This window comes from Zea mays, chromosome 6, assembly GCF_902167145.1.
Source record: "Zea mays cultivar B73 chromosome 6, Zm-B73-REFERENCE-NAM-5.0, whole genome shotgun sequence".
Taxonomy (NCBI): domain Eukaryota; kingdom Viridiplantae; phylum Streptophyta; class Magnoliopsida; order Poales; family Poaceae; genus Zea; species Zea mays.
This window is the reverse complement of record NC_050101.1, coordinates 129,848,703-129,864,546: the sequence shown is the minus strand read 5'-3', so window position 1 is coordinate 129,864,546 and position 15,844 is coordinate 129,848,703. Positions and strand designations below refer to the sequence as shown.

The window sequence follows — 15,844 nt, the reverse complement described above, 5'->3', positions numbered from 1 at the left end:
TTTGAGAACATGTCCCCAACAGATACTAACATGCCTCCTGCTCAGTGCATCGACTAACTCTCTTAGCTTACCTATAAGGGACCCTACGTTCCAACTACCTACACAGATCCTAGTCGGCTCAACTAGCTTCCTTACCCCTTGCACCCGTTGAGATATATGCGAATACCCTTGCACATTTGTCACTACACCCGAGCGTCGATGTAGCGCGCCACTAAGGAAGCGATGACCCGATCCTTGCTCACTTGACACCGCATCCAGATCACGACACGACATGCCACCAAGGGGGTGGTGTCCCGGCCCTTGCCCATTTAACACCATACCCGGGTTTCGATATGGCGTGTCACTAAGAGGGTTACGCCCCCAATGGTTTCTATTGGGTTTCATCTTCATTTTGAGTGGCTAAGTTTTTATAGTTGGCTCGCAACGCCTAACGCAACCCTCCTCGTTGTACCTAAACTTGCACTACAGGAAACTGGTTAAAGAACGTGGGTGAAAAACTGTCGAACTTAATATAATAGACCATCGAACTTACCGTAAGAACGTGGGTTTACCGACGAATATAGCCGATGGCGATTTTTGGACGAACTTAGAGAAGTAAGTTCGACGGCTCCGTCGAACTTAACCTTAAGAACATGGGTACCGTCGAACTTAACATTAAGAACGTGGGTACCGTCAAACTTAACATTAAGAACGTGTGTTTTTAAGTTCGACGGGGGCCGTCGAATTTTTTCCCGTAAGTTCGACGGCACCCATGTTCTTAAGGTTAAGTTCGACGGAGTCACGTGGTCGTCGAACTTATGTGTCCTGCAGAGGTCTGCGCAGACTGCACAATAAGTTCGACGGTACCCACGTTCTTAACCTTAAGAACGTGGGTACCCACGTTCTTAACCCTTTTCCAGAAAAAAATAAAAAATACAAAAATGAAAAATTAGACACGCATAATATCACATGCAACATAATATATCACATACAATACAGATTTCAAACACATTGATATATGTTCATATCACAAATTCACACAAGTCCAAATATATAAGTTCACAAATTCACATAAGTACAAATACATAAGTTCACAAATTCACAAATACATTGATATATGTTATTCGTAGCTCCACCACTAGAATTGAGACATCTGTCTACAAAGTCAACGTGAGGGGGAGGAGTCACTTGATGATAGTCGAAATCCTACAAAATAAACCAAAATTCTCATAAATACACAACTGGCATTAAATCACATGTACACAAAGATATAGGAAAGCATGATGAACACAAAATGTGGCTTCCATATTTGTGCATGAACATGAACTTGAGAGTGCCATAAACATAACAGCGCTATTTCTACCATGGGTCATCTACCAAAAAATACAACATAACGTCAAGGTTTAAACCTGTACATTCCCTACCAAAACACACACACACGAGCAGTTTGAGCAGAAGGCAAAATATCTGACTCGCTACACTGGAGGCATTATATGACAAATGTACAATGCTTCCTCAGCTCTGGCGTCAAAATGTCTCAATCAAGGTATCAGCAGTTCCCATTGTGGGAGAGATTTGTAAGGGCTTAATTGAAACTACCATTTGTAAATAAGAATTAATCACTACATGAGATCAGTCATACACGGGAAAACCTACCTTGTCCTTCAAGCTCACAATTCTGTCACATGTCAGAGTGTATTCTGCATCATTAATTTCTTCCTCCAGCTTGAACCTTCTCAAAGATTCTATCTAGACAAAAGTTAACACATATTACAAATAGATAAGGTAAAGAGACATGTTTTCGAGGAGTCAATAGTTCTACTAAAAAAGGCTCAATTAAATATTATATCAGTTGAGTGGAATGAAAAGCCACTGGCAAATGTAAGTTGATTGCTTACTTCATCAACTGGCAAATGTAAGTTGATTGCTTACTTCATCAACCGGAGGGGCACTTGTCTTTTGTATCTTTGTTAGCTTTCTTCTGTATTCTTGTTCATGGAATGGTAACAAAGGTCACATACCAAAAAAAGTGCTATTAGTCGAAACCAAAAAGAATGGCATGTCATACTTAAATAGGTTCAAGAAGAAAACAAAATAAGTCAGTATAATATAGCGTTGGCCTAAGAACAAACTAAAAGTGCTTAAAAACACAGTAAACTCTAAGCCAGAGAGCCCCAAAAAGAAGGTCATGGTCAACTTACTATCTTGAGCAAGTTTCTTCAATTCAACTTCCTCTCGAAGCTGCGCCACTTGATCTACCTATTCAAATATCAAGAATAAACAGTTTTCAGTTTAACAATAGAGCATTGTATAATTTGTGAAACACCTATGGATTATGAATCACATTCAATGCATAGCTAGCAGTTGTTATGGTAAAATATCGGACTCCAGCAATACGAAAGCAACAAAAAATAGTTAATTACATTTGTGCACAGAACTCCAGTGCAAGGTCACTCTAGACTAACCCATTATTCCATTGCCAGAATGTATCAAGTTTGTCTAGTCATAGCATTGTGGACCACATGTTAAGGTGCAGGCTCTTGAAAATGTCAGCATTATCTAAACTTGAAGGGAAGAATAAAAACCCATGCTTTCAACTATCTATGCATAGTCACATCTATAGTTTGCCTCTACATCTGCTGTCGACTCAGAGCAGGGCAGTCTGTAGATTATCCATTGCTTCTTATCTTAAGCCCAAAAACATAATATACGATGGGGGGGGGAGAGAAAACATACTTGAACTTCCAGATTCCATTGTTCCCTGGCAAGTGACTTTGCAAGCTCACCATTTGTAACCTGTGAAAACCTTCTTTAAGAGCATTGCTAAGACCTATGAAGATTGGGTAGGGGTCGTTTGTAGATAGGCATATACCTCAAGTCTAGCCAAACGTGCAAGGGCTTCCATTCTAGTGCTGTGATGTCTCTGTTTCTCTATCTCCGCTGCTTCCAATGTTTCAATCATACTAGTCTGCAACTCTGAAGCCTAAAACATGTTGAACAAGAAGTTGATAAGGAATCACTACTTTCTAGAAACCATCTCACCAGGATAACTTGTGTGTAGAAATGGTTTTGCAAATGAATACTCGAATCTGCCTTATAAGTACTTCAGATGAACTTACAGTTCCATAACCAATGAAATATGTTCGGGATTTTGAGCTCAAATGCAGTATTGCAAAAAAACTAAACAGAATACATTTTGAATAATAACAACAAAAAACATACTCCCTTCATCACAAATTATTGGTTGGTTTGGCTTTTCTAGGTACCTATGCTGCTATGCACCTAGATAGACATATATAAGCTAAAAAGTTTGTATGATCTATAGTTTGGAATGTAGGGGGCACATTGTGGTACTAACTAAATGTTGGTATAAAACACAAAAAAGAGTTAACATCATGCATGCTATAAGAGCAGTTTCTGTCGTTCTGTTCAGAGCGATATATATTGATGTCATCACATTAAGCAACCTCTCAAGTCTCGAGCAAAAGAAAATAGCCATGAAGCAGCCTCACCTCCTGAGCCTGCTCCTTCTCACGCTCGGCGAGCAGCATCTCAAGCCCCGCCTTCTCCCCCTCGAGCCTCGCAACAGCATCTTCACGCTTAGCAATAGCGCGCGCGGCTATGGCCGCAAGCCGCTCAGCCCGCCGCCGCGTCCTCTCCTCCTCCCTCCGCCTCTCCTCCTCGGAATCCTCTGAATCTTCGCTCCCTGACCCATCGGAGTCCTCATCGCTCCCGCTCTCGGACGCGACACTCTTGTCGTCCTCGCGATCCCCTCGATCCGTTTCCGGTTTCACCTCGGCCACCACCCCCACCGTTGGTTCACCACCGGCTTGATCCTGCACACTCTTACTGTAGCACAGATAAGCCGGATAAAATACAGAGCACAATTGTACAAAAAATGATTGGACTCCATAGGATTCAGACAAAACACACACTACTAAAGTATTTGAGTAACTTGAACCACAAGTAATCATGTATATTTGATGTTCAGATAACACAATATAGTGAAAACAATACTTTGCAAAATTCAGATTTAAAGAACAAAGACCACAAAAACTGCACATGAATACAGCTAGCTCTGAACAAATTAACACAGAAAAGATTTGGTAACTAAATCCACCATTATATCTAACTAATCCTAGTGAGATACTGAAAACATGAGACAAGGGCACTACTGCTACAGGAGCAGCTCTTATAGCAGTCCAGTTGATTGTATTAGCACAGGGAACAGATGTTTTGACAAATCGACAAGTTGAACCTACAGACCCATTTTGAGATGAAAGAATTGTATTGGCACAGGGAACAGATATTCTGACAAATCGACAAGTTGAACCTACAGACCCATTTTGAGATGAAAGATTGTCCTTTAATATCCATAGGTAGTTGAAAGGTTTCTATTTCTCGTGAGTGGATCCACACAAAAGATTGGAAATAAAACTGAACCGCTTTAGAAATTGACACGGTAAATCGCTAAATTAGGATAAATAAAGGCTTGGCGACCGCTCCTAAAAAGACAGGGACTATGCCCCCTGGGAACTTTCACAGTAACAAGCATGGATTGAAGCTTCCACTATCATGATCACCAGATTCAAGCTTCCATGGCTGGCAGATACAGATACCCCGAGCTGAGTTTGAGAGCACCTAGAGGGGGGGTGAATAGGTGATCCTATAAAACTTGAAACTTAATGCCACAAAACTTGATTAGGAGTTAGCACAATAAAGCCAAGTGGCTAGAGAGGAGAGCTCTTGTGAAGCACAATAGACACAGTAAGGACAAGCACAAGAGACACGAGGATTTATCCCGTGGTTCGGCCAAGTACAAAACTTGCCTACTCCACGTTGTGGCGTCCCAACGGACGAGAGTTGCACTCAACTCCTCTCAAGTGATCCAATGATCAACTTGAATACCACGGTGTTCTTCTTTACTTTACTCTTTTCTCGTTTGCGAGGAATCTCCACAACTTGGAGTCTCTCGCCCTTACAATAAGAATCAATATGAAGCACAAGAGTAAGGGAGGGAAGCAACACACTCAAATCCACAGCAAATACGCACACACAAGACCAAGACTTGAGCTCAAGACAATATCTCGAGGTTCTCACTAGAACGGAGCTCAAATCACTAAGAATGTCGAACAAGTGCGCAAGAATGAAGTGTGAGTGATCAACAATGCTCAAGGAATGCTTGGTTTTCTCCTCCATGCGCCTAGGGGTCCCTTTTATAGCCCTAAGGCAGCTAGGAGCCGTTGAGAGCATTCCAGGAAGGCAATTCTTGCCTTCTATCGCCTGGCGCATCGGACAGTCCGGTGCACCACCGGACACTGTCCGGTGTGGATTTCTTTCCTTCTTTGGCGAAGCCGACCGTTGGCGCTTTGGAGCCGTTGGCGCACCGGACACTGTTCGGTGCACACCGGACAGTCCGGTGCCCCTTCTGACCGTTGGCTCTTGCCACGCGTCGCGCGTGGATTACGCGGCCGACTGTTGGCTCACCGGACAGTCCGGTGCACCACCGGACAGTCCGGTGATTTATAGTCGTACGTCGTTAATCGCTTCCTGAGAGCAGCCAGTTGACAGACGCCAGCCTGGCGCACCGGACACTGTCCGGTGCACCACTGGACAGTCCGGTGCACCCAGACTGCGCAGAGTCTTGGCTGCTTAGCCAAGTCTTTTCCAGATTGGTCTTTTCCTGTTTCTAGCACTTAGACACAATACATTAGTCTCCAAAACAATGTACTAAGTCTTAGAAACATACCTTTTTACTTGATTTGCACTTTCTCCACCATTTGGCATAGTTTAACACTTAAGCACTTGTGTTGGACACTCAATCACCAAAATACTTAGAAATGGCCCAAGGGCACATTTCCCTTTCAATCTCCCCCTTTTTGGTGATTTATGCCAACACAACAAAAAGCAACTAAAAGAAGTGCAACATCAATACAAATGAGAACTCAAAATTGTTTTGATTCAAATTTGGCATATATGGATCATTCTTTGCCACCACTTGGTTTGTTTTTGCAAATCAAACTCAATTTCCTATCTCTATGTCAAACACACTTGTTGAAACATAAAGAGAGATATTTCAAGAGAAATTGATCAACGATTCAAAAAGCTCCCCCTTTTCCCATAATCAAACCTTCTCCCCACAAGAGACCAACTTTTGACAATAAGAGACAAACAAGAGTATTTTGACAAACAAAAGCTCTCTAAAATTCTCAAGTGGTAGCTAATCCATTTCTTGCTTTGGCCTTATTTTCTCCCCCTTTGGCATCAATCACCAAAACGGGATCAATTTTGGCCCTTTAACCCCATTGCCTCACCAAAATTTTCAACTAAGAGTAAAAAAAGCAATAAGAGTACATGGATGAACTTGGAGTGAGTTACTTTCTCATCGGAGTGCAGTGGAAGTCTTGCATGGTCCAAGTCCACCTTTTCCCTTTCAATCCACCTTTGAGGCTAAATCAAGCAAACTCAAGCACATGGTTAGTCTCAAAGGGTCAAGTTGTAGCACATCTCCCCCTAAATGTGTGCATCACTTGCAAAAGGACTTGTGAGGTCCGGGGAGTGTTTGTACAACTTGAGCACCATAAATAAACAACAAAATGCATAAGGAACATTATCAAAGGCATAAACACATGTATGCTATAAATCAATCCAAGTTCCGCGAATCTAAGACATTTAGCTCACTACGCAGCTTGCAAACAAAGGTCGACTCATCTAGAGGCGTGGTAAAGATATCGGCTAGCTGGTTCTCGGTGCTAACATGAAACACTTCGATATCTCCCTTTTGCTGGTGGTCTCTCAAAAAGTGATGCCGGATGTCAATGTGCTTTGTGCGGCTGTGTTCAACAGGATTATCCGCCATGCGGATAGCACTCTCATTATCACATAGGAGTGGGACTTTGCTCAGATTGTAGCCAAAGTCCCTGAGGGTTTGCCTCATCCAAAATAGTTGCGCGCAACACTGTCCTGCGGCAACATACTCGGCCTCAGCGGTGGATAGGGCAATGGAAGCTTGTTTCTTAGAACTCCACGACACCAGGGACCTTCCTAAGAATTGGCACGTCCCCGATGTACTCTTCCTATCGACCTTACATCCAGCATAATCGGAGTCTGAATATCCAATCAAGTCAAAGGTAGACCCCTTTGGATACCAGATCCCGAAGCAAGGCGTAGCGACTAAATATCTAAGAATTCGCTTCACGGCCACTAAGTGACACTCCCTTGGATCAGATTGAAATCTAGCACACATGCATACGCTAAGCATAATATCCGTTCTACTAGCACATAAATTAAGTAAAGACCCTATCATAGACGGGTATGCCTTTTGATCAACGGGCTTACCTCCTTTGTTGAGGTCGGCGTGTCCGTCGGTTCCCATTGGAGTCTTTGCGGGCTTGGCGTCCTTCATCCCAAACCGCTTGATCAAGTCTTGTGTGTACTTCGTTTGGGAGATGAAGGTGCCATCCTTGAGTTGCTTCACTTGAAACCCAAGGAAGTAGTTCAACTCGCCCATCATCGACATCTCGAACTTTTGAGTTATCACCCTGCTAAACTCTTCACACGACTTTTGGTTAGTAGAACCAAATATTATGTCGTCGACATAAATTTGGCACACAAATAAATCGCCATCACATGTCTTAGTGAAAAGAGTTGGATCGGCTTTTCCAACCTTGAAAGCATTAGCAACTAAAAAGTCTCTAAGACATTCATACCATGCTCTTGGGGCTTGCTTAAGTCCATAGAGCGCCTTAGAGAGCTTACACACGTGGTCGGGGTACCGTTCATCCTCGAAGCCAGGGGGTTGCTCCACGTACACCTCCTCCTTGATTGGCCCGTTGAGGAAAGCGCTCTTCACATCCATTTGGAACAACCTGAAAGAATGGTGAGTAGCATAGGCTAACAATATGCGAATTGACTTTAGCCTAGCCACAGGAGCAAAAGTCTCCTCAAAGTCCAAACCTGCAACTTGGGCATAACCTTTTGCCACAAGTCTAGCCTTGTTCCTTGTCACCACCTCGTGCTCATCTTGTTTGTTGCGGAACACCCACTTGGTTCCCACAACGTTTTGCTTGGGACGAGGCACCAGTGTCCAAACTTCATTTCTCTTGAAGTTGTTGAGCTCTTCCTGCATGGCCAACACCCAGTCCGGATCTAGCAAGGCCTCTTCTACCCTAAAAGGCTCAATAGAAGAGACAAAAGAGTAATGCTCACAAAAATTAACTAATCTAGAACGAGTAGTTACTCCCTTGCTAATGTCACCCGAAATCTGGTCGATGGGATGATCCCTTTGAATCATCGCTCGGACTTGAGTTGGAGGTGCCGGTTGTGCTTCTTCCTCCATTACATGATCATCTTGTGCTCCCCCTTGATCACACGCCTCCTCTTGATGAACCTGTTCATCGTCTTGAGTTGGGGGATGCACCATTGTTGAGGAAGAAGGTTGATCTCGCTCATTTTGTTCCTGTGGCCGCACATCTCCAATCGCCATGGTGCGTATTGCGGCCGTTGGAACGTCTTCTTCATCTACATCATCAAGATCAACAACTTGCTCTCTTGGAGAGCCATTAGTCTCATCAAATACAACGTCGCTAGAGACTTCAACCAAACCTAATGATTTGTTGAAGACCCTATACGCCTTTGTATTTGAGTCATAACCTAACAAAAACCCTTCTACAGCTTTGGGAGCAAACTTAGAATTTCTACCTTTCTTCACTAGAATATAACACTTGCTCCCAAATACACGAAAGTAAGATACATTGGGTTTGTTACCAGTTAGAAGCTCATACGAAGTCTTCTTGAGGAGGCGATGAAGGTAGACCCGGTTGATGGCGTGGCAAGCCGTGTTCACGGCTTCCGACCAAAAGCGCTCGGGGGTCTTGAACTCTCCAAGCATCGTCCTCGCCATGTCTATAAGCGTCCTGTTCTTCCTCTCTACCACACCATTTTGTTGTGGTGTGTAGGGAGCGGAGAACTCGTGCTTGATTCCTTCCTCCTCAAGGTACTCCTCCACTTGAAGGTTCTTGAACTCGGACCCGTTGTCGCTCCTTATCTTCTTCACCTTGAGCTCAAACTCATTTTGAGCTCTCCTTAGGAAGCGCTTGAGGGTCCCTTGGGTTTCATATTTATCCTGCAAAAAGAATACTCAAGTGAAGCGGGAAAAATTATCAACTATAACAAGACCATACTTACTTCCTCCTATGCTTAGATAGGCGACGGGTCCGAAGAGGTCCATATGAAGCAACTCCAAAGGTCTTGATGTGGTCATCACATTTTTGATATGATGAAAGCTTCCCACCTGTTTACCTGCTTGACAAGCTGCACAAGGTCTATCTTTTTCAAAAGTTACATTAGTTAGACCTATCACTTGTTCTCCCTTTAGAAGCTTGTGAAGGTTCTTCATCCCCACATGTGCTAAACGGCGATGCCACAACCAGCCCATGCTAGTCTTAGCAATTAAGCATGCATCTAGACCGGCCTCCTCTTTTGCAAAATCAACTAAATAAAGTTTGCCGTCTAATACACCCTTAAAAGCTAATGAACCATCACTTCTTCTAAAGACATACACATCTACATTTGTGAATAAGCAATTATATCCCATATTACAAAGCTGACTCACAGACAACAAGTTATATCCAAGCGACTCAACTAAGAACACATTAGAAATAGAGTGCTCGGAAGAAATAGCAATCTTTCCTAACCCTTTCACCTTGCCTTGATTCCCGTCACCGAATATGATTGAGTCTTGGGAATCTTTGTTCTTGACGTAGGAGGTGAACATCTTCTTCTCCCCCGTCATGTGGTTTGTGCATCCGCTGTCGATAATCCAGCTTGAGCCCCCGGATGCATAAACCTGCAAGGCAATTTAGGCTTGGGTCTTAGGTACCCAACTCATGTTGGGTCCTACAAGGTTAGTTACAATGGTCTTAGGGACCCAAATGCAAGTTTTATCTCCCTTGCATTTTGCCCCTAATTTCCTAGCAATTACCTTCTTATCCTTTCTACAAATAGCAAAGGAGGCATTGCAAGTATGGTAAATTATAGAATGTTCATTACTTACTTTCCTAGGTACATGAATAACATTTCTTCTAGGCATTTGATGAACAACATTTTTTCTAGCCAAATTTCTATCATGCATAATAGAAGAACTTGAAGCAATCATGGCATGAGAATCAAAAGCATCATAACTTCTATAAACATTCCTAGAATGTCTCCTATCATGATACATGAAAGCATGGTTCTTTTGAGCACTACTAGCCATAGGGGCCTTCCCTTTCTCCTTGGTGGAGATGGAAGCCTTATGGCTTGTTAAGTTCTTGACTTCCCTCTTGAAGCCAAGTCCATCCTTAATTGAGGGGTGTCTACCAATTGTGTAGGCATCCCTTGCAAATTTTAGTTTATCAAATTCACTTTTGCTAGTCTTAAGTTGGGCATTAAGACTAGCCACTTCATCATTCAATTTAGAAATTGAGACTAGGTGTTCACTACAAGCATCAATATTGAAATCTTTACACCTATTGCAAATTACAACATGTTCTACACAAGATGTTGATTTATTAGCTATTTCTAACTTAGCATTCAAGTCATCATTTATGCTCTTTAAGCTAGAAATAGAGTCATGGCATGTAGACAATTCACAAGAAAGCATTTCATTCTGTTTAACTTCTAAAGCAAGAGATTTTTGTGCTTCTACAAATTTGTCATGTTCATCATACAAAAGATCCTCTTGCTTTTCTAACAATCTATTCTTATCATTCAAAGCATCAATCAATTCATTTATTTTATCAATCCTAGTTCTATATATGCCCTTGAATAAACTAGCATAGTCTATTTCATCATCATCACTAGACTCATCCTCACTAGAAGAAGCATAAGTAGATTTTCGAGAGTTTACCTTCTTCTCCTTTGCCATGAGGCAGGTGTGATGCTCATTGGGGAAGAGGGACGCTTTGTTGAAGGCGGTGGCGGTGAGTCCTTCGTTGTCGGAGTCGGACGACGAACAATCCGAGTCCCACTCCTTGCCAAGGTGTGCCTCGCCCTTAGCCTTCTTGTAAGCCTTCTTCTTTTCCCTCTTGTTCCCTTGTTCCTGGTCACTATCATTATCGGGACAATTAGCAATAAAATGACCAATCTTACCACATTTGAAGCATGAGCGCTTCCCCTTTGTCTTGTTCTTGTTGGGATGCTCCTTGCGACCCCTTAGCGCCGTCTTGAAACGCTTGATGATGAGGGCCATCTCTTCCTCATTGAGTCCCGCCGCCTCAACTTGTGCCACCTTGCTAGGTAGCACTTCCTTGCTCCTCGTTGCTTTGAGAGCAACAGTTTGAGGCTCATGAATTGGGCCGTTCAACGCATCATCAACGTATCTTGCCTCTTTGATCATCATCCGCTCGCTTACAAATTTTCCAAGTATCTCCTCGGGCGTCATCTTGGTGTACCTAGGATTCTCACGAATATTGTTCACAAGATGTGGATCAAGGACAGTAAACGACCTTAGCATTAGGTGGACGACATCGTGGTCCGTCCATCGCGTGCTTCCATAGCTCCTTATTTTGTTGACGAGGGTCTTGAGCCGGTTGTACGTTTGGGTTGGCTCCTCTCCCCTGATCATTGCGAATCTCCCAAGTTCGTCCTCCACCAACTCCATCTTGGTGAGCATGGTGACATCATTCCCTCATGAGAGATCTTAAGGGTGTCCCAAATCTTCTTGGCATTGTCCAAGCCGCTCACTTTATGATATTCATCCCTGCACAATGAGGCTAACAACACAGTAGTAGCTTGTGCATTTTTATGAATTTGTTCATTGATGAACATGGGACTATCCGTACTATCAAAGTGCATTCCATTTTCTACTATCTCCCATATACTTGGATGGAGAGAGAACAAGTGGCTACACATTTTGTGACTCCAAAATCCGTAGTCTTCTCCATCAAAGTGAGGGGGTTTACCGAGGGGAATGGAAAGCAAATGAGCATTGGAACTTTGCAGAATACGAGAATAATCAAAGGAAAAGTTTGAATTAACCGTCTTCTTTTTCTCGTAGTCGTTGTCGTCGTCCTTTTGGGAAGAGGAAGATTCGTCGCTGTCGTAGTAGACTATCTCCTTGATGCGCCTTGTTTTCTTCTTCCTCCCGTCTTTTCTTTTGTGGCTCGAGCCTAAGTCAGTAGGCTTGTCATCCTTAGGATCATTGACGAAGGACTCCTTCTCCTTATCATTGACCACCATCCCCTTGCCCTTAGGATCCATCTCTTCGGGGATTAGTCCCTTTCTTGAAGAGAACTGCTCCGATACCAATTGAGAGCACCTAGAGGGAGGGGGTGAATAGGTGATCCTGTAAAACTTGAAACTTAATGCCACAAAACTTGATTAGGAGTTAGCACAATGAAGCCAAGTGGCTAGAGAGGAGAGCTCTTGTGAAGCACAATAGACACAGTAAGGACAAGCACAAGAGACACGAGGATTTATCCCGTGGTTCGACCAAGTACAAAACTTACCTACTCCACGTTATGGCGTCCCAACAGACGAGAGTTGCACTCAACTCCTCTCAAGTGATCCAATGATCAACTTGAATACCACGGTGTTCTTCTTTACTTTACTCTTTTCCCGTTTGCGAGGAATCTCCACAACTTGGAGTCTCTCGCCCTTACAATAAGAATCAATATGAAGCACAAGAGTAAGGGAGGGAAGCAACACACTCAAATCCACAGCAAATACGCACACACAAGACCAAGACTTGAGCTCAAGACAATATCTCGAGGTTCTCACTAGAACGGAGCTCAAATCACTAAGAATGTCGAACAAGTGCGCAAGAATGAAGTGTGAGTGATCAACAATGCTCAAGGAATGCTTGGTTTTCTCCTCCATGCGCCTAGGGGTCCCTTTTATAGCCCTAAGGCAGCTAGGAGCCGTTGAGAGCATTCCAGGAAGGCAATTCTTGCCTTCTATCGCCTGGCGCATCGGATAGTCCGGTGCACCACCGGACACTGTCCGGTGCGGATTTCTTTCCTTCTTTGGTGAAGCCGACCGTTGGTGCTTTGGAGCCGTTGGCGCACCGGACACTGTTCGGTGCACACCGGACAGTCCGGTGCCCCCTTCTGACCGTTGGCTCTTGCCACGCGTCGCGCGTGGATTACGCGGCCGACCGTTGGCCCGGCCGACTGTTGGCTCACCGGACAGTCCGGTGCACCACCGGACAGTCCGGTGATTTATAGTCGTACGCCGTTAATCGCTTCCCGAGAGCAGCCAGTTGACAGACGCCAGCCTGGCGCACCGGACACTGTCCGGTGCACCACTGGACAGTCCGGTGCACCCAGACTGCGCAGAGTCTTGGCTGCTTAGCCAAGTCTTTTCCAGATTGGTCTTTTCCTGTTTCTAGCACTTATACACAATACATTAGTCTCCAAAACAATGTACTAAGTCTTAGAAACATACCTTTTTACTTGATTTGCACTTTCTCCACCATTTGGCATAGTTTAACACTTAAGCACTTGTGTTGGACACTCAATCACCAAAATACTTAGAAATGGCCCAAGGGCACATTTCCCTTTTAGGGTTCACTCGCTGGACTGACCTGTGAATCTGAGGATGAATTCCGCGACGAGGATAGCCATCGAAGTTCAGCGAAGTTGGTCACCTTGGATCCCAGATCTTGGTGCAGCTCGGTGGAAGGAAATGCGCGGACTTTGGTGTCGGGCTCCTGCCTCCTGGGGCAGTGGCCGCCGCCAAGCCTCGGGTAGCAAATGAGTGCGCAGCATCGGTGGCAGATGGGCGCGCGGTAGGTGGCAACTCTGGCGCTCGGCGGCGGCTATGCGGGCTTCGTTGCGGGCGGGCGGCGTGTGAGGACCGAGGACCGAGGAGCGGCAAAGGGCGCATGCGACTGCGAGATGTTGGCAGATGTTAGGTTCTCGCGGGTCAATGAGTTGACCGAGATTCGAAGAGTGCATCCAGAAAAGCAGGCGCGTAGGCGCGCGGTGGGGCGCGGTGGGCCGGCTGCGCGCGACCAGGTGGAGGCGGGGGCGCGGTGGGCCGGCGAGGTTGTGGCGGGGGGCGCTGGTGGAGGCGGACGGGCACGGGGTGGAGGCGGGGCGCGCGTGGCGGCGGGCGTGCGCGGCGAGGGGCGGGGGGGGCGGGCGCGGGGTGGAGATGGGGAGCGCGCGGCGAGGTTGTGGAGGCGCGCGGCGAGGTTGTGGAGGCGCGCGGCGTTGGCGAGGTTGTGGCGGCGGGCGCACGCAGCGAGGTTGTGGAGGCGGGTAGCTTAGGGCATACGCGCGCGGTCTCCACAGGGAAAAGAATACAGTCGCGCGAGGTGAGAGAAATTTAGGTTTTAGGTTAAGTTCGACGGGTCTACGTGGCCTACGAATTTAAGTTAAGAACGTGGGTACCCATGTTCCTAATACTATAAGTTCGACGGTTTTTCCACGGGCCCACGAATTTAACATAGGAACGTGGGTACCCACGTTCTTAAATTAACCCACGAACATAACTCTATTAAGAACGTCGGTACCCACGTTCTTAAATTAACCCACGAACTTTTATTAGTTTCTTGTAGTGTTGGGACCAGGCTATGCTGCACAAACATATGCTCAGACAACATAGGGGAGTTAACCCATCATACCACCGATTATGAAAAAATGCTTGTTCCCTCCCTAATGAGGACATCCCTAGCATCCACTGTTCTTCCACAGGAGCGTACATTTTCCAGTCAATTTGGTACTTTTCTTGATTCATAGTTCTTGCTATCCATATCCATTACAGATTTTTTTAGCGATGTAAAGCCATCAGGCAGTAGACCCGGAGGGGAACGACTTTCCTAGTATTCGTTCTTAATCGCTAACCTTACGTTAAATAATTAGATTATTTTGAATGAGCATGTGCTTTTTGAGTACTTGTTTTCATGTTCTTAGGAATGATGGAGTGCACAAACGAACATAGGATGATGATGGTTTCTGCCGTCCAAATATATGGACTAAGGAGGCTGGACATGCATATAGAGGATGGAGCATTCAACTACCATGCATATCAGACGTGGATGTACAAAGCAATTAAATTCATAATTTAGGAAGGCAGTCAGCAACCAAGTTGTTGTCCACACACGTACAATCATGAGAAGAATACCAACCATCCAAATAGTTTCATTAGGACAAGCTATTAATAGGAGTGCTACCAGTTCCCACTGCATGTTCTCATTTATTTTATCCAAACTGAAAACTCCATCGTGATATATATATATCCATGTAATCTCTACTACTTATTAAGGCTACAAGAGTAGCCTTCCATTCCTGGTTCTGCCATCCTTTCCCTGTTCTGTCATTCCTGGTTCTGTCATTCCCTGTTCAGTCATTCCCATTCTCTGTTCTCCCTTTTACATTCCCATAAACTCCATCGTGATATATATATATATATATATATATATCCATGTAATCTCTACTACTTATTAAGGCTACAAGAGTAGCCTTCCATTCCTAGTTCTGCCATCCTTTCCCTGTTCTGTCATTCCTGGTTCTGCCATTCCCTGTTCAGCCATTCTCATTCTCTGTTCTCCCTTTTACATTCCCATTCCCTTCCTTTCCCATTCCTCGTCCTCTCTCTTGCGCCCACTGCCATTCCCACTCCCTCTCTTTTCCATTCCCATGGTTCTGCTACCAGCCGATAAAATGGCCAAAAAAGGGATGCTTATATAGGGATTGAACTCTAATCAACACACAACCAACAAAACTCGCACCTTCTAACCAATAGCACTATTGTTCTTTCTTGTTGTGCTAAGGAGCTTTAATCTATTTACTAGGTGAACACCCATACGTTGCTACAGAGTGAACATGTTATGATAAGATATATTGAAATTAAAAAATTCTAATTTCCATTTTATGTTTTT

The 15,844-nt window shown here is 44.6% G+C and overlaps 1 protein-coding gene across 1 annotated transcript; it reads right to left on the bottom strand.

Moving 5' to 3' along the window:
- Positions 1-1,596: 1,596 nt before the first annotated feature.
- On the bottom strand, positions 1,597-13,583 carry LOC118472315 (golgin candidate 2-like). Its single transcript, XM_035960300.1, has 8 exons — positions 13,544-13,583; positions 4,246-4,312; positions 3,492-3,828; positions 2,852-2,962; positions 2,716-2,775; positions 2,181-2,238; positions 1,912-1,967; positions 1,597-1,728 (listed from the first exon to the last, which is right to left on the bottom strand). The coding sequence occupies exons 1-8, from the start codon at positions 13,581-13,583 to the stop codon at positions 1,612-1,614; spliced, it is 846 nt and encodes a 281-aa protein (XP_035816193.1). The 3' UTR covers positions 1,597-1,611.
- Positions 13,584-15,844: the final 2,261 nt, after the last annotated feature.

Excerpts from the sequence above, each read along its gene's own strand:
- LOC118472315 (XM_035960300.1), bottom strand. The coding sequence starts at position 13,583 with ATGGCTATCCTCGTCGCGGAATTCATCCTCAGATTCACAG. Across the intron at positions 2,776-2,851 it reads CACGTTTGGCTAGACTTGAG|GTTACAAATGGTGAGCTTGC; the intron begins GTATATGCCTAT and ends AGGTTTTCACAG. Across the intron at positions 1,968-2,180 it reads GAAGAAACTTGCTCAAGATA|AATACAGAAGAAAGCTAACA; the intron begins GTAAGTTGACCA and ends TCCATGAACAAG.